Source organism: Penicillium crustosum (assembly GCF_028827405.1).
Source record: "Penicillium crustosum strain IBT 35664 chromosome Unknown utg000002l_segment0_segment0, whole genome shotgun sequence".
In the NCBI taxonomy this organism is placed as follows: Eukaryota; Fungi; Ascomycota; class Eurotiomycetes; order Eurotiales; family Aspergillaceae; genus Penicillium; species Penicillium crustosum.
The window spans coordinates 1,648,156-1,666,492 of record NW_026623123.1 but is presented as its reverse complement, the minus strand read 5'-3'; the positions used below and the strand labels follow the sequence as shown (position 1 = coordinate 1,666,492).

At 46.9% G+C, this 18,337-nt stretch overlaps 6 protein-coding genes across 6 annotated transcripts; 3 read left to right on the top strand and 3 right to left on the bottom strand.

The window, feature by feature from the left end:
* Positions 1–275: 275 nt before the first annotated feature.
* Positions 276–1,717, bottom strand: rho1 (Rho family GTPase RHO1; the record flags this gene model as incomplete). Its single annotated transcript, XM_056871902.1, has 7 exons — positions 276–443; positions 497–631; positions 723–920; positions 1,028–1,055; positions 1,151–1,218; positions 1,408–1,455; positions 1,709–1,717. 7 exons carry the CDS (start codon positions 1,715–1,717, stop codon positions 276–278), a joined length of 654 nt encoding a protein of 217 aa, XP_056729622.1.
* Positions 1,718–3,942: 2,225 nt separating this feature from the next.
* N7487_004154 (mitochondrial 54S ribosomal protein uL24m) lies at positions 3,943–5,113 on the top strand (the record flags this gene model as incomplete). The annotated part of the gene is made up of 2 exons (XM_056871901.1): positions 3,943–4,359; positions 4,442–5,113. The coding sequence occupies 2 exons, from the start codon at positions 3,943–3,945 to the stop codon at positions 5,111–5,113; spliced, it is 1,089 nt and encodes a 362-aa protein (XP_056729621.1).
* A 308-nt stretch (positions 5,114–5,421) lies between these two features.
* Positions 5,422–7,039, top strand: rtt106 (putative negative regulator of DNA transposition (Rtt106); the record flags this gene model as incomplete). Its single annotated transcript, XM_056871900.1, has 4 exons — positions 5,422–5,524; positions 5,611–5,955; positions 6,031–6,387; positions 6,480–7,039. 4 exons carry the CDS (start codon positions 5,422–5,424, stop codon positions 7,037–7,039), a joined length of 1,365 nt encoding a protein of 454 aa, XP_056729620.1.
* Positions 7,040–8,510: 1,471 nt separating this feature from the next.
* Positions 8,511–10,118, top strand: N7487_004152 (casein kinase I; the record flags this gene model as incomplete). The annotated part of the gene is made up of 6 exons (XM_056871899.1): positions 8,511–8,639; positions 8,696–8,765; positions 8,822–8,970; positions 9,024–9,429; positions 9,488–10,057; positions 10,114–10,118. The coding sequence occupies 6 exons, from the start codon at positions 8,511–8,513 to the stop codon at positions 10,116–10,118; spliced, it is 1,329 nt and encodes a 442-aa protein (XP_056729619.1).
* A 443-nt stretch (positions 10,119–10,561) lies between these two features.
* Positions 10,562–10,780, bottom strand: N7487_004151 (uncharacterized protein; the record flags this gene model as incomplete). Its single annotated transcript, XM_056871898.1, has 1 exon — positions 10,562–10,780. The coding sequence occupies one exon, from the start codon at positions 10,778–10,780 to the stop codon at positions 10,562–10,564; it is 219 nt and encodes a 72-aa protein (XP_056729618.1).
* A 3,531-nt stretch (positions 10,781–14,311) lies between these two features.
* On the bottom strand, positions 14,312–14,685 carry N7487_004150 (uncharacterized protein; the record flags this gene model as incomplete). Its single annotated transcript, XM_056871897.1, has 2 exons — positions 14,312–14,412; positions 14,514–14,685. The coding sequence occupies 2 exons, from the start codon at positions 14,683–14,685 to the stop codon at positions 14,312–14,314; spliced, it is 273 nt and encodes a 90-aa protein (XP_056729617.1).
* Positions 14,686–18,337: the final 3,652 nt, after the last annotated feature.

Sequence of the window (18,337 nt, the reverse complement as noted above, 5' to 3'; positions counted from 1 at the left end):
AAGAAAAAGAAAAGCCCACAGGGTTATGATGAAGACAACGCCTCCCTAGACAAATTCTGCAAATAAAGGCAAAAGAAAAACACAAGGTCGACCAGCTGAATTGTGGGGGGGAAACCTCCACGACTCGGGTGCCCGGATTCGATATTATCCACAATTTCGCATGCAGGCCATGAAGCCCTCCTCCTTTCCGAGAACAACGTCACCAATTGCTTTTCGTGGAGGCTCTCATACATATGATCTTCGCTCGAGCCGGACCACCTCAACAATTAGTTCGTTTAGAGAATCAGGCAGCCCTTACCAGGCTTGCGGCCTCCCTTGCCCTTAACGGCCTTCAGGAGAGCAGCACGAGTGGCAGCCTCGAAGACTTCACGGACACCCTCGTTGGTACGGGCAGAGCACTCAAGGTACTTGTAGGCACCGATCTTCTTGCGGACTTCCTCACCCTGTAGTTATATATTAGTTATGTTGGATCGCTGTAGGGGCCGGGAAGGCGTACCTGGTCTTGCGAGACGGGGCGCTGGGAAGTCTTGGCAAGCTCATCAATAGTCTTGCGGTCGTCGCGAAGATCCTTCTTACAGCCGACGAGGATAATAGGGAGACCCTGGCAGAAGTGCAGGACCTCAGAGATCCACTATTGTGGTACGTCAGCACATTCAGTCCACTTCGCACCCAAACATTTCTTTGCTTCGGGATGTGCAATCGATTAGAGATGAGACACGCACCTTCTCCTGGACGTTGTCGAGCGAATCGGGCGAGTCCACAGCGAAACAGATCAGGATCACATGTGAGTCGGGGTATGAGAGAGGACGGAGACGGTCGTAATCTTCCTGGCCAGCAGTATCCCAAAGAGCGAGCTCGACGTGCTTGTTATCAACCTCGACATCGGCGACGTAGTTCTCGAAGACTGTGGGGACGTAGACCTGACGGAAACAAAGTCAGATTATCCTTCTTGAATTATGCTTCTCCGGCGTATATTCCTGTGTCGTGATTTCGGGAATCGAGGTTTCGAGCATGGATAGGAGCTTACCTCGGGGAAGGTGCCCTTGGAGAAAACACTGTGAACTTCAAGTCAGGCGGCCGAACCAAAAAAAAAGTAAACGCGGAGGATGGGGTAAGCGCCCTCGATAAGGGAGCCACTTTCGGTACTCACATGAGCAGACAGGTCTTACCGCAGGCACCATCGCCAACGATGACGAGCTTGCGACGGATCTCGGCCATCTTGATAAGGAACAAGTCAGTATAGGGGGCAAATAAGCAACAAAGCACCCGGGGGCCCCGCAAGTCCTAGAATCTCAAGAATGAAGAATGTCTACAGGCATGAGGGGTTGACAGAGACAAGACGATCAAGAAGAAAGGGCGAAGCCAGGCTCCCGAGGAGGGGGGAAAAGGAAAAGGGTGATCCCATACAGTGTTCAGAGGCGCAACGGTGAAGTAGTTTTTAATGCAGTAAATCAGCTAGTGCCAGCAGCAATAGCTCTAGAGAAATGAAGAAGATGGAGTAGGTATTTCCGATGGGAAGCGATGAAAAAAGACGATGGAATGATGATTTGGAGGTGGAGGAGAGAAAGATAGAAGACCAGGCCAGACAACGGAGGGCGGTGGCAGTATACGGTATTTGTTATTGCCAGTTGGGTGTATTGGTATTGTGGCTTTTTTTCCCCCCTGGAGAAGTTGCAAAGGTCTACCTACTCCGTACTCCGTAACCTACTCTGTACATAAGTAGCAGATGTATCGACCTATGTGGTCGCCTTAAAAGTACTGGCACAATACAGTTGTACAGCATTTGGTATTGGTATGCATGTGTCCATAACACATTTGAAGTACGTTACGTTTACTGCATACTATCGTGTCTACAGTCTACAATGAGCACACACACACACACATGCATACCCTATGTGTACCCCCTGAGTTTCAGGCTACCCTTTTTTATTTTACATGTGGCTTACACCTCTCCCCTTTTCCAAGGTTAAGAGGAGAGAAAAAGAGAACTTAAATGGGTACACAGCCCTAAATATGTGTGGCTGAGGTCCAAAAAAAACCCGCTCCATCCACATCATCCGGCCCACTTGGTTGCTCTTTGTCCACACAGACAGCACAGCCACCCGTGGCTATGAAATCCACGGTATCTGATATGAGCAAAATATGATATCAGTTCCGTCCGATGATGATGCTATCTTCTCTGGATTTCACTAATATCCTCTAGTTTTCAGTGATTCAATGGCTCATGTGATTCTCTTTGAGACCTTGAGCAATAACATTTACGGGGAAATCTCAAAGTACCTACATATCCAGCAACACTCACCGCATAGAAAAACAAAGGGCTACTATGACATCTTCTTAACTCCACGTCCACAAATTTCATGTACGATGTACCACCCTACTGGGGTGTGCAAGCCTGTACAGGCAGTGTCTCCTACGCGGTTACCGACACAGATACGGGAGTACACTGGCAACCTTTAACCAACCTGCTTGACTCGTCCAGTGAAGATCGCTCCGATAGTTCCCTGCATCTGAGTTGCTTCTGGCGTTGATCTACCCCTCCCAGGAGGCTCTCGGCATGTACTAACTACGTTACAGGTGAGTGTTGTTCAATGATCTCATAATCTCTGCTGGCCTCTTTGCTGGCAAAACTCGTCTCATTTGTTACCGCATCTAGGGGGGTTTCAACTAATGTGAATGCGTTATCGAATCATTGGGGGTCATTAAATCATGGAATTTTGATCTTTACCCAACCAAATCATCAAACCCTTACCCCCTTTGCTGGCTTCTGGGCTTACACGACCTGACAACATTCTTGAAGCTGCTGTTTTGAAAGTGGAGCTGATATGTTACCAGCTCCAATGATTGCATTATGCCGTGCCGGCTAAAAATAGTAAACAGGGGCCAAATCATGGAGCTTGCGCCCACAAGCCACAAGCCGTTAAGTCGTTTTCTTAGGAATAAAAATAGGAGGGCATGATCCTTTCCAGCACTTTAGCGCTTCGTCCAGCGCCAACAGAATCTATGCACGCTTGAAATATTTATCAGTGTCGATTCATTTACCGCTCAATAATATAGGTTAATTCACAATTTCGATAGCCGTGGTCTGGTGGACCTGACGATCGATCTAACCGTACAAATACAATCCCATAACACATTTCCTTCCTCATTTCAAACTCAGTTTTGGCTACAGGTAGATCAAAGAATACCCATACCTCGGGGATAAGTTAATCACGACGAAAACACATGCATGAGCAAATGCGGCTCACAAAAAGGACTCTTCAATCCAGTTCCACGCCTTGATACCCGTGGAACACACAACATACCAGTCTCTACAAGAAGTGCGCGGTGCCTACCTTTGACCCGACTTCTCTTGCGTCCAACAAGAATCGGAAAGCCAATGGTTTCGTTCTTTATGCTCATCATCGGCATTCTATCGGTTTCTTATGGCCGTACTTAAAACTTAATCATGGTGTTGCCCGAATATCCCTTTGGTATCATGATGGCATGATGGGACCTCCAGTGTGACCATGACATTTGATGGAGGGCTGCTTATACAGGGATATATCTATAAACTGTGGGGTTTATCGAGATCAGCTTTCGTTGGTGCTGTTGAGACCTGTCGATCATTCCCGGCCTTCATTGTCACTTTTTTCATGAGGAGTGTTCTTCTCCCTGCAAATAGAGAGGGCTGCGTGTAACTAAATTTCAAAGAAAGAAAATAATGAAAAAAGAAAAGAAAAAAGAAAAACTTTGTTCAAATGGCCCCTAGCATGTAGCAATCCAAAATGAGGGCTGGTCTCGGTATACTTCAATGTTTACAGCGGCCGCGGGCTGTTGCTGACATAATACATATTGACCTTGGATCACGTGGTACATCGGACACCCTCAATTTTCGATCCGCGAATCGGGGATTCTAAGGCAGAGACAACGTTCGGCCATTGCTGGACCACAACACCCAATATGCAGAGAGTTATCCAACGGACAGCTTCGGCGCGGAAGCAAGCTCTTAAAAGAACCAACAAAGCTCATGAACGACAGGAATTGTTGGAGCGTGTTGGGATTCGGCGGGCACGGAAGGACTTCGGCGCCGCGCTGTCTAGCCAATTCCAAGAAGCACGAAAGAACCGCTGGGAAGATTGGGAAAAGGGGCCTCTTGCTCCCATGAGAGACTCTGGTCTGCAGCGTACTACATATGGTGGTCAGGATGCTTCCGTCTTGCACCCGCCGCGCCTCCCTAAACACGAACAACGGAGGCATGTCCTCTTCGCCGAAGGTGACCGGGTCTGCGTTGTGCGAGGACGGGATCAGGGAAAGATCAATGTGATTCAGCAGGTCAACCGGGACAGTGAGACTGTCCTCATCAAGGGTATCAACATGGTATGTCTCCAGCGAATCACTCATCCAAGCCAATGACCTCTTGGCCACTAAAACAAAACGCTCACTGTTGTTCCTCAATTAGGCCGACGTGGTCATTCCCGAATGGGCCAAAGACAGGATGGGACACACCGGTGATACCCAACCACAGTCCTTCCCCGTGTCCTTCGACGACATCCGACACGTTATTCCGTTGGAAGACACAAAGACTGGAAAGATGCAGAACGTCATTGTCCAGCACGCTTATGCCGCTGGGCCCTACACCGAGCGAAGTGAGCACAGCAAGCTCCCGAGATTCACTCGCTATGTCTCCGGCTTGGACATCGAAATTCCTTGGCCATTGGAGGAAGAGCCTGTCATCACTGACGGCGACATGGACACAACACGCATGGCAGTTGAAGCCAGCACATTCACACCTACACTGGAGCAGCCACCTATGCCCTCAACCGTCATTGATGAGCTGCGCAACAAATACTCCAGATTCCGCACTCGACACGATCCGGAGTACCTCAAAGAGAAGATGAAGGAGGACTATCGCAAGGAATACAGAAAGACTGTCTCCATGATGACACCGAAGACAGATGCCAAAAACTTGAAGATTGCTCAGCTTGCGGAAGCGAGAAAAGCGAACTTGGATGCCAACGGGAATGGGATATTGACACCAGATGCCATCAACTTCATTAACAACCACATCCAAAACGAATCGCGTGGCAAGAAGCCAAAGAAGTCTAAGTCCAAGTCCAAGCAGGCAGCTTGATTGGGCGAAGAAGATGGAAGTCGGAAGAGGGGGTCTTTTTTCCTGTAGCATTGTGTACACACACCACTGTATTCTAGTATGAAGCTTTGCATTCACTTATATATCTATTTCTTGATTAAGTTATGTCGGATTTGTATCTTTTGAAATCATAGAGAGTATGAAGATATCCGTACATGATCCCAAGTTAGGGTTCCAGTCAATGCGGATACTTCGGGTCCACCCTTACGTTCATCCCCCAATTCTCCGACTAACCTGCATCTCCCTGCACTGCTGTTCTTCTGAACCAAAGCAGTCGCAAAAAAAGAATCATGGCATTTGCCTCAATTAATTCCAAGGGCGCGCCCATCGCCGCCATCGAGGAGGCATTTGCGACAGAACCATTGCTGAAGAAGCGAGTCTACGATGCGATCGGTGCGTAGCCAACAGCGCACCCACATCCCCATTCGATGAGTCCGTCGAACACCTACTGACCGTCGCCAATGGGTTTCATCGTTTAGGCACAACACCACAGCATAAACCTCTACTCGAAGATCTTGCGAAATATACCTCCAGCCTGCTGGCCAGGACTGCCAACACTACCCTCCCTTCGCGGCCCCCAGCTGCTGATGGACCTGCCGCTAAAAAGCGCAAACTTCAGAATGGAGACTCTGGGGAGACTGCGCAGGCGACAGTCAACCTGAAAGATGGCAATGCGCCAGTGCTGTTTTATGTTCAAGATGTTTCATTCTCTACACCACAAAGGAAGAAGCTTACGCTTGAGATCACTGCTGGGCATAAGTATCTTCGGGCAAGGAACCAAGCTACGAAAGAGATTGAATTTGGTGTTTCTATGGACAAGATTCGTGAGTTTGAACCGGAAAATAATAATAAAAAACAAATAGTTTAACAGTTACTAACACCACTTGTTGTTAAATTAGGACATGCCCTCTGTCTTCCTGTGCCGGAGAAGACACAGAAACAGTTCAATTTTTGCATCATTCCCGAGTACGCCGATGGCATCACACCCCCGCCCGAGGGAACAACAGCCTCCGAAGCTATGGTTTTTACGATAGCCGATGGACCAGCCAAGGCTGCATTCTCAGGAAATGGGGAACAGCTTGGCCACGGTCCCGGTGAATCGGCTGAGGCATTTATTCGCAAAATTCTGAATGAGAACATGCCTCACACCAATGTTGTGCGCCCTGATGATAAGCAATTCGTTAGTGCCATGCCTGAGGCGCACCGAAAGGGCGAGAAAGCATACCATGTCAAGGCATTCCGCGGTAGTAAAGAAGGTATGTTATATCCATATATCTCCATTTAACTTGAAGCCATTGTGGTTTTGGTTTTAACCCCGATCATTCTAACATACTTTGGCTTGCGCCAGGCTACCTCTTCCTTCTTTCTACGGGTATCTTATTTGCATTCAAGAAACCGCTTCTGTTCTTTTCATTTGCTACCGTTGACTCTGTCTCATACACATCCGTCCTCCAGCGGACATTCAATCTCAATGTCATGGCTCGGCCGACGAATGGCTCCGAAGAAGATATCCAGGAATTCGAATTTTCGATGATTGATCAGGATAATTTCTCGGGAATTGATACTTACATCAAACGACACGGTCTCCAAGATGCTAGTCTCGCCGAGGCGCGGCGCGCCAAGGTCTACAACGTCAATAAGGCCGGTGGAGCGGACGCAGCGGCACCCACCGCTGAGGGAGCTGGTGAAGATGAAAGTGAACTTCAGAAAGCCCAGCGGGAGCTTGAAGACCAAGAGGATGAAGAGGAGGAAGACTACAACCCTGACAGTGACGATAGTGAAGGCAGTGGGTCCAGCAGTGACGAAGATGATGATGAGGACGATGAGGATGCCGGCCAGGACAGTGATGAAGACATGGTTGAGAATGAACTTGGGAGCGAAGCTGAGGACATTCCCGAAGACCATTAGGGTGCAATCAATAGGAGCCGTTTGTTACGATATCTGTTATAATGTAACGATACTAGGATTAGATTCTTTAGATTCCAACGGTTTTTTTTATAAAAAAAAAAACAAAAACAGTCGGAGTATCTAGTTGGACATGTCATATTTTAAGCTACTAGACGTATAACTAACTTAGGGAGTACGGAGTAACTACGGAGTAGTTAACTATCATATACGGAGTACACCATAAAAGAAAGTTTGTACTTCGTACATTCGTACGATACATACATACATACCTAGATAGTTGATAGAGAGTTCCTGGCCAAAACGGTAATATTACCTGATTAACGGCATTCCAGACCGATTCCAGACGGGGGACTCCCCTGAAATGGAAAAGAAAAAAAAATGAATCGGCCTGTCTTCTATATGTATACGATTCGGGCTCAGACCCCGATTCTGATTTCTTTCTCCAAAAAAGGGTGCCTCTACCCATAGAAGTGACCGGTACTCCGTACATACCTACATAGCTACATATAGGTATTCCCTGATATTTTTGGTGCCTGGTTAATGCAGCCCTGAAGGTTGAGCCGCTTCGGAAGCGCCGAGGTCTGAGCTAGGCACGGAGTACAAGATAGGAATATTCAAGAGCCAATTTGGTGGCTTTTCCTAGTAATGTTGAAATTTCATTGTTATAAGGACAGGCCTTTAATAATAGTACTATGTTGAGAGTATGGAGAGAACAATGAAGACTATTGGCCTCCAGGTCTCAGAGAAGATTTCCCCCAATCCTAAAGTTACCATACAGTCCCTGTACAGCTGTGACCGCCAGTTCCTGCACTCCCCCTCTAGAGCGTCTTTTACCAATACGCACCCAATACCCTCCGCTCCCTGTCTGTCTCTCTCTCTCTCCTAGTGTTGCACCTTCCCTTTCTCTTCTCCTCCATCTCCCCCTTCTCAGGTCCTCTGGTCTATCTTTGAACCACTGCTCAGTGCGGCTCGTACTCGCAGTAGGTCGAAGTGTACTGTCTGTTTTGTTTTCTCCTTTTTTTACCCTTTTATTTGGCTTGTCTACAACCTCCTCCCCGGCTTGAACCCCAGCTCGTCTTCCGACCGTCAAAAAAGGACCCACGACCGCCTCAATTATTGCTCAGCACTGCCAATTCCGCTTGTATTTGGTTGCTTCGGCTTTATACGTCCCTACGTCCCTTTGATCTTGTCCCGATTGTGCATTCCGTCTGCCGCCCTGTCTCCTTTCATCGCCCGTCACCAGTACATCGACTATCGGGCGAATAGATCCCATTGAGCCTGTTAGAGCTACTCTTCGGTCGCAAAAAAAATAAAGGTCATTGTGATGTATGTGACCAGACTCTTTGATATCGCTCTCATCGTTGCCCGGCTTCGTGTGTGCTGACTGCGCCCAGTGATAGCATCAATCACGTGTCTACGTCCCTGAAACCATTTCCCTTCTCCGCGGGTTACAATCCTCACTCCCGAATCCATGGCTTCCTCGTCATCGAACGTAGTGGGTGTCCACTATCGTGTGGGCAAGAAGATCGGTGAAGGCTCCTTTGGTGTTATCTTTGAGGGCACCAACCTCCTGAACAACCAGCAGGTTGCCATCAAATTCGTATGTTCCCCTTCTCCTTCGTCGCGATGAAATCCCCCTGGCTAACCCGAAACTAGGAACCCCGGAAAAGCGATGCTCCTCAACTCCGCGATGAGTACCGGACATACAAGATTCTGGTTGGATGCCGTGAGTATTCCCTCTAGCGAGATATCATGTTATACGCTCTTCTAACCTCATACCAGCTGGCATTCCCAATGTCTACTATTTCGGGCAGGAGGGTCTCCACAACATCCTCGTTATTGATCTCCTCGGTCCTTCGCTGGAGGATCTCTTCGATCACTGCAACCGCCGCTTCTCTACAAAGACTGTCGTGATGGTAGCCAAACAGATGGTGCGTTTTTCCTGCTTGACGTTACAATACAAACCATAGCTAACTGTGACCAGCTTTCGCGCGTCCAAACCATTCATGAGAAGAACCTCATCTACCGCGATATCAAGCCAGACAACTTCCTTATTGGCCGGCCATCAACCAAGGCTGCCAACGTCATCCACGTGGTTGATTTCGGTATGGCCAAGCAATACCGCGATCCCAAGACCAAGCAACACATCCCTTACCGCGAGCGCAAGTCCTTGTCTGGCACTGCTCGCTACATGAGTATCAACACGCATCTGGGCCGTGAGCAATCTCGACGTGACGACCTAGAAGCTCTCGGTCATGTCTTCATGTACTTCTTGCGGGGTGGCCTTCCATGGCAGGGCCTGAAGGCTGCTACCAACAAGCAGAAGTACGAGAAGATTGGTGAGAAGAAGCAAACGACGGCAATCAAGGACCTTTGCGATAGTTATCCAGGTATGTTATCTCACTTTCCTCCATATCCATCTCCAGCTACTGATCACTTCGCCAGAAGAATTTAACAAATACCTGAGCTACGTCCGCAACCTTGGTTTCGAGGACACTCCTGACTATGATTATCTCCGTGATATCTTGACACAAGCTCTCAAGAACGCCGGTGAAGTCGAGGATGGCGAGTATGATTGGATGAAGCTCAACAACGGACGGGGCTGGGACTACAAGTCCTATTCATCTCAGGCGCATCTCCACAATCAGCACCAGGGCTCGTCCGGTCGCGACCTGCATGCAAGAGAGCTTCGCAACAGCCAGCGCCCGGGAGTGACAGCCGACCGTTTAAACGCCGCGCAGCCCCCGCCTCCTTCTCCAGCCAAAGTTGGAGCTGGAAAGACGCGCGAGCGCCCAAGCGCCGGCGGCATGCCTCCCAAACGCCAGAGCGCGGGGGTGGAAGCATCGACTCCGGCCGCGTCAACTCAGGCACAGTTCCAAAACTCCAACGCCCACCTCCCCGGTCGGAACGGAAGTCCAGGGAATCCGGGGCTGAGTAGCCAACAACCCCTTGGTGCCCCAGGTACCCCTGAATCGCCACCCACTTTCACACAGAAGTTGATGAAGGCTCTGTGCTGCGGTAGGTGATTCAGCTGTGCTGCGTCACTCGAGCGCCCAGCTCATCTCAGGATCCAGGTTGAATTCCAGTCAAATGAAGCGATGGCGCATTTAGACCTACCGCGCCACGCTTTCACCTCTGCTTCCTGCCCTTCATGTCAGAAAATGGCCTAAGGAGGTCTGCATGGGATTTCTTTGTTTTATTCTTGTTTTCTTTCACCTCTCGCTCGTTTCTTACCTTGTGTTCAAGTGGTTAGCGCCGCTTCGCCGAGCAAGAATCGCGCTTCTCGGCCTATATCACCTTCTGGCCATACTCTTTTTTTGTCCCATTCGATCCTTCAGCCTTATACATTTGACTGTGGGTAGGAACAACCTTTCTCTCATTGATGTTACGTCTCATCACTCTTTCATGGTGCTACGACTCGGAACGGCGAACTTGTGAGAGTTTTGTCTTGTATTTTCGATTTCGCCTCCTCGTCTCGTCACTATATCCGGCGTGCACCGTTTAATATCAACCCTTAGTCTTTCAAATGGGCGGGTACTCATCGGTTGATCCTTCGATGCCATTGATTTGCGGCACGCCGCCCTGGGGCCTTGTTTCTTGCGCTGGCTCACGAGACAAACAACTTGGATCAATAGCTTCAACCCCCGCACAAGAATTGGCAAGGCTCAATGACACAAATCCACCCTGGGGATGAACCGGGTTACGGCAGATGACAATCAGAATCGACTGGTCTTGGGCCATGCTTGTCCATATCTCTAGTATACATCTCTCGGTCTCATTTCGTCCCGTTCCTCAATTGGACAAGCACACCGGACAACTCTCGTTTCTATTTGGGTGCTTTATTTCCTCCGGTCCGTCTACCATGATCCTGTCATTGTCATTCTTGCTATTCCCTCCCATCCTGTGTGCATCTGGGGGAGAAAAATTCCTTTCCACTGCGTGGTTTTTATTATTGCATGCAGAAACTGGAGGAAGAGCATGTTGCATATATCCCCGTCCCTTTCCCCGTTCCCCTTCCCATCAACCGCGTGCTCTGCCTTTTGATTGTTCCAAAGATCTATCGTCCATGTCTATAATTGTCTTTTGTTGTTTTGTCTTTTCTTGCTCTGTTTGAGAAGCGAGTTTTTTGTTACTGGTAGGCATAAGATAGCATTCTTCTTTTTTTTCATTTGGTTTGTTCTTACACGTCTTTTGCAGTTATTCGTACGGCGTATATAAATAATTCCTGTAATAAGAGCTGTTGCATTTTTATATCCTCTCTCTTGGTCTAGCCTGGCAATAGTTATAGATCGATAGTTTGTTACGTGGTTTCATTGGCTTTATTTATACTTGTTGGTCTGGTGGGGAATATACCGATATGCCTCCGAAGCTGGCACATGGATCGGAAATCAAATCTGTTTATATCCTTTGTCATTTCCATGACCGTATGCTCTACAGGCATACACTAGGCAGGAAAGGGGTCTCATGTAGGCTTCTGTTGTAACCCAATAGCCATATATCCTCTTAGTCATATCATGTTGACACTGTAGAGTCAGGGGGTATATTTCTATAGAACAACTAGTAGTAAAGGAGTGTTTCGAAGGTACCATCAATTGCCTTGCTAGTATTGTAAAAATATATAGCTCTACATAAACTAGATAGTGCCTACGACTATACATGAAGTCAAGTAGCTGGAAGTCTATCCACACAAGTGAAGTAGCAGTATAGAATACATATCCACCTTTTCACGCTCTCAAACTATGTATATCCCACCGTTGTATTATGGCCTTTTCAATACCATTGATCCTTCATTGACATCTCCAATTCGCCACTTCTCTGCTCGCTCTCACAATCATAAGCTTTCGGTTGATATCCAATTGACAACATTGTGTGCAGCCACACTACGTGACCATTCTGCAGCTCTACATGATACGCTAATGCAAGGATCACCAGTCCGTGGCATGTCATAGCATGACGTAGGGTCGCCCAACAGAGTAACCTTCTTGAAACGGGGTGGAGTAGTCCAGAGACCATGACATCCTTCTATGATATGCCCAAAGTAGTATGTCTCGACGACAACCCTTGCCCAATCCAGTAGTGCAGAATATGTGCATGGGGAAATGTAAAGCAAAGTAACCTCACTGCCCGGCATCTCCATCTTGAGACTAGCAAGAATGTGTCAATAACCATCATATGATTTCAATTGCTAACCAAAAGCCATCAACATAGGCTGTTAACACCAAGTTTACTGTGTAAAACCCCGTCGATCATTGATCATCATCCCCAGACTCTGCAGAGACAGACACACAAACTCTAACCCCACCATATCCAAGAGTATCACAGAAACTTGTATCCCTTGCCATAAAGCATAGATACCAACAGAGATAGTAACCCCATGACCCAATAAGCAAGCCATAAGCAAGCCCTTCCTCCCGCACAGTCCACAGATACCCATGTCCCATCCCGCTCACCCCCGTACTTTAGCTACAACCAATAAAAATCCAAGACCAACCCCAGAGAACCTAGGAAAGTCGTTCGATTATGGCGCAGTCCCCGGTCCACCAATGACACCCACAGAACTGTACCTACATACGCAGTGAATTAACAGTCAACAAGGGAATACGGATATGCACCAGCCACCCAACCAAGGCCAAGACCCAAGAGCATCCGCATCCAGAATCCTAATATATACCCAACGTCGTCCAGAGGATAAACATCAACCCCGCTCATGGAACTACTTTCGGTCCACCTTGCAGAGCAATTCAGATGCCGGACAGGGCAGCCAGTCAGAGTCGAGTAGCAGTGGGCTTATAGGCCCCTGTTATAGTGTAACGTGTAATGTTTAAAGTGTATAGTGTAAATGGGGGTGTGTTTCCAGTGTTAATGCGAATGTGCCAATGCATATTCCCCGCATTTATCTCCTTCCCCGCTTGGCGATTTAGTCTTGGCGTGGCTGAAGCTAGGCAGAGCAGTTTCCCTTTTTTTTTGGTTCTTTTCTTTTTCCCGTTTGCTTTTTTTTTGCTTTTTTGCTTTTTTTGGGGGTGCATGGATGCGCGTGGATTGGTGGAGGGCTTTCTGCGGGGATGGGCTGGTTCTCCTGTGTTCGGATTGGCTTGGGTGTTTGGGATTAGGTGCTGGGCTGGTGAGAGGTGTTTTTATTGGTTTGAAGCTGGGCTTGAGTTTGAGCTTGGGCTTGGTTTTGGGTTATTGGCAGGGTTGTTTTGGGGTGTTTACATATGTAGTATAGTGGACTTGAGTACTCCGTATACTCGTATATGTGTGATAAGGGTAGGCAGTTGGTACTTTGGTATAACTAGGGTTAACTGCACCTTGTTATTACAAGAATAGTTAGCCTCTTATGCGGGCTTGTCATGTATTTTTTTGTGTTCTTTTTTGGATACCCTTTTTGGGTGTCCTTCTCAGGTGTCTTTTAGGTGTCTTTTAGGTGTACACGAAGACGGTAAAAAAAAAGGCATACTTTGCGCAAGAGACCTTTCTATGCATAATCTTTATACTATCCAAGGATGGTGTGGGCTATTGAAACCCTGCATGTGATGCTGAATATCTTTATAGAAGTGATGTGCGTGGAAGCCGATGCTATCCGAAGTATGGAGTACGGGATCGACTTGCCCGTCACACACTACGGAGTATATTTGTACACATTCACAAAAGCGACGATCAACCAATTCTAACTATAGATATTTCAATTGACACAATATGGTATGTTGTAGGTCAATCTAGGCGCGTTATATGAAACAGCTATTCCCTAGACAGTAAGCACAGCATATACTCCCGAGGTCCGTACACCCGTACCCCGACTCTCCGGAGACCGGAGAGCATGTGTCGTATATGGTAACGCAATAGCAGCCGGTGACCACGTGAATTGTGAATTGTATATCGAGTCGCTTATCTTATGTCCATAATTAACACGAAGGTCATAGCTATCTGTGGTTGAGGGTCCAATAAAAACCCGAATAAGAAATGACCTTTAGCGCCTACGGTGATAAGACCAAGCCTAGAACAAGCTAGTTCAAACAGATTCCCCACAAAGAGGAAAAAGCACATCCGTTCCCATATCTGACGATAAATAAATTACCTAAATTCGCAATCTCCAAAGCTGAGTGAGTGTTTCACGTAGCGCCGGGAACCGAGTACCTCCAGAGAGCCCAGAATCATCACAACAGTCCCCAAATAACTCGAGCTGAGATCTGAAACGAGTCTAGAGTCGATCTCGATCGTTCTTTTGCTGCTAATTCCATATTAACTATCTCATATTCTTGTATTTCTACGCCATCAACAATCAAGATTGCAGTTGAAACTGTGGAGAAAAATGAGGTCATTTGCGGCATCTGCCGTCTGATCGACTACGCTGTGCTGTTTTGGGTTGACTCTTCCTTGTATTTTAGTTGTTTTAGTATTTTAGTATTTTAGTTCTGTTTATCTTGCAATGTTCTCGTGTTAAGTCCAGCTAGAAGGGGCTGTGGAGGTGTCTTACTGGTCTGGAACAGCGTTATATATTGCTTCTCTTCCAAATCAGTGATCATCCCGTGTGGATCTGCAATCTTCTTCTTGGACAATATTTTCTTGCTTTGCGACTGGCTCAACTGTCTACGATAGTTCTCGGTGATAATTTCGATCCCTGCCATTATTACCCCGATCCCTGTCATGATTGAGTAACTCCATTCTAATCGGCTGCACATCATATGTTGTCGAGACGATATTACAGGCTAAAGAAGGTTTCAGGGGTCGATCCGGGGGCATATTGCTTAGTTGATTATATTTTCTCCTTGCTTGACTCTTGTTTAGCTATAGCTTGGCTATTGCCTTTGTTTTACTTTGTACATGTATGTTGTACAGCGTAGCTACCTACATATGTACGGAGTACATTGCGTCGAATACGTGGTATAATTGTAATTATACAGATGATATCGGCTGGAAAGACCGAAAAATAGGCAGACCGTTGTGTATACAACATAGCAAATCAAGCAAGACACCAAGGGTGATCGATATGGATGGGATTATCGTCAAGGATCGTGCAGGTACTAGTAATGTGGGCGTAGATGCACGAGTCAATACCGACTATAACACACACCCCTGTCCACCCCCTCATTCTAGTCAGTGATGAAAAACGGCATGTCTACCCCGTAGGTGCTACAGCAAACATCCTGGTGGTAATCATGGTGATAATCCTTGAAGCCATCTGCAGATGTGCCACAATCTGCCTTCCACAACCCCAAGGAACCGGAGTGCATCGAATACCCCATACACGGGAGGGATAAAAAAGAAAAAAAAGGGAAAAAAAAAGAGAGAAAAAAGCAAGGGAAAACACGCGAAGGAAAATAAAAGCCTCACCCCCATTCCCACTAGCAACTAGCAAAATAATTCCCCGCCAGCGTTAGGACGTACAGTAGCGTCCTAATGGAAATGTACCCCATACATAAACACACAGCAAGACACGATCCATTAATCAAAAAATAAAACAAAAACAAAAACACAAAAAGAGAAGAGTCACATATCCACTTCCCTCGCTAAACGGGAAAACCCAATTGTTCTAGACGCATTGTCCATTCCGCCAAGAAGAACAAAAGGGGAACCGAAGGCCAGCTCGGCCACGGTAAGGGCGCATCCTGATCCCGTGCGCATCGATGTGGGCTGCTGTCTTCGCCTTGCCGTGGACATCGGGGAAAATTGTGGATCTTTTCCTTTTTTTTCCTTTTTCCTTTTTGGACTATTTTGTTTTAGTCTTAGCCTGGAGACGATCGAAAAATTGGGGGGTTTGGGGGGCCTTAGGGGGCCTTGGGGGTGGATATCTTATGCAATCGCTGGTATCCCTGTCCCTGCTTAATACGGATTCGTGGTTTCCCCCCCCCGTTTCGCTACACAATACCTAGGTGGTGGATAGGCTCCATGGGACTAACTTGGTCTTTGCTAGAAGGCGCGTATGTTGCGATTCGTGATCTGTGGTTGGGCTTTGCTGGGATAGCTGCGGTAATTGCGTGCTGCGTTATCGCGCTGAGGTGTTTTTTTACTATTGGGGTTGACGTGCGTGATTTTGCTTTTTGCTGCATTGCATTGCAACGTAGGTGAATGCCGCTGGTCGGTTTACCTATCTATCTGCACGCTGTAGGTGTTCTCTTGTTCTATTGTACTCCGTACAACATATTTCTACTCTGTATATCGTATGGCATTTGACAGTTCCTCCAACGGTCTGTGCCCCGATTAAATTTTATTAGTTGCATAACACAAAAAAAAAAGATTGACTGTTTTTGCTATCTGACCGTCGAGGTTGCAATGATAGTTGGTTATTCTGTTAGTCTGGGCCTGGAGATGGACTCAGTAGGTGACAAGTAATAGGGATGATCCAGTCTTGCATTTGCCTCCCCATAACCCAACTGGGTAGGATCTATTACTATAATCACTCATCTTCCATGTTCTGGCCTCTGTCATGCAATCCAAACGTGGCACATGGCCTTGACGTTTATATCTTCGACCTGTCAAATCCAAAATGTGAGGTGATAGGCAGACCAAGCTTCATTGAGCCATGTTCACACTAACCTTATCCCAGTCCAGAGCGTTCGTGACAAAAGGTCTATGACACAATCTATGGTTCGAATGACAACCCCATAGTTTGTGTATATCTTGTATATCTTGTATGTGATAACAGATATAATACAATACTCGAATATTCTTATCTACGGTGAGAAGAGACGAAGTGGATCTATGAGACCGGAGGTCCTTAGAAGCCTCCGGACAGATCTCTCTCCAGCTCCCAAGTCTTGGCCCTCGGTTTCAATCGGCAGAATCACCCACATTTAGGTGTTTGATGTGGGTTATGTCGCAAGGTACTCCGTATGAGCCCATTATTTCGGCCAAACACTGTACTCCATCTTAGGGGGAAAATACGTAAATCACGATCTCCATGTCAACCGCGAGGGATGGTGTGGCTTGGCATGCATAGAAATGCGTATGCGTTCTACAATATGGGTAGACTCGGGAAACAGAACATGAATCATGATAGTGGCGACATCCGGATCTACCAAAAAAAAACTCTGATTCCACGGGTGACTGGGTGTGGAACTTGAGTCCGTCCAGGGGGGGGTCAGATCATTCACTATATTAATGTCTTATTCGTTTTTCCTCTTTCAGGATTTACGGATGTGGCGATCGGGTGGATAGGCAGAACTAGAGTGCTTCGATGAGGGTTTCTAGAATTCTAGAAGGTCTGGGCAATTCCGGGTTCGGTCACACCGTTCGGATATATAGTCCCTTACCAGTTTTACTGTATATGTCTCTATACGGAGTACAATATACAATATAGCGTAGCATTGAATTGAAAATTTTGTTCACTTAAGACTCTATTACTATTTTCATACTTCCAAGACTATTCGGGTGTCTACACATATTTCGCCTCCACCAAATTCAGCCGTCTTTTCTTTCATAGGCACGTTGCACGTTGTACCTTGCCGAATCCCTGTGAATTCCACATACGCGTCCACGAGTCCCGAGTATGTAGAGATTAATATTAATTACTCCTTCTAGAGAGACATTAAGACAAGCTTGTGTGACATTCCAATGTGGTACAGCTGATCTCAAGAACCGGGTTTGGAATGATCGGCAGGGCCATATTGGCATTGAACACAAGCCCTAACTAGTGTACGGAGTGTACCGATAGATTATTAATTTGATTTGAGTTTCTATTAACTACAAAGTTACTATTAAGGTGACAGGGGAAGGGTTTTAGATGACGTGCAAGACAAAGTAACCTTAGCGACCTTAGCAACCTTGGAAGAGTGAGTACCCTCGATGCAAGGGAGGGAATGCCGTGACACGGCCTTATCGTGTATTTTATTGGTATTGGTTTAGTCATTCTTGAGTAATAATACCACTGAACCGTGGGTCGAAGATTGACATTCCGGTCTCGGATGGCGTGCTAGTGGCCGGGAGATAAGAGTCTATCGTGAATTAGGAAATAGATATAAGAGTTAGTATCTTATAAGGGAATAGAGTATACACATAAATGGTACGGAGTACGCCGTAGAATTAGAAGAGTAGGCGAAAAATGTATCTTGAATCATGGAAGAGTTCCTCGTGTTCCGTGGTGGAGTTCAGGGGAACGAAAATTCAAACTCGCCACGTTGGGCGCATTGGTCGTTTTTTTCTTTTTCTTTTTCTTTTTTTCCAGAACCCGTGGAAGCTTACACGTATGACTTCTGGAAGGATTGTGGAGTGATCACAACAAGGAGAGGCAGACACGTATTATATAATACTTGATCTTCCAAGGTTGTTCGATATTTACATTATTTCATATGTACATTTTAA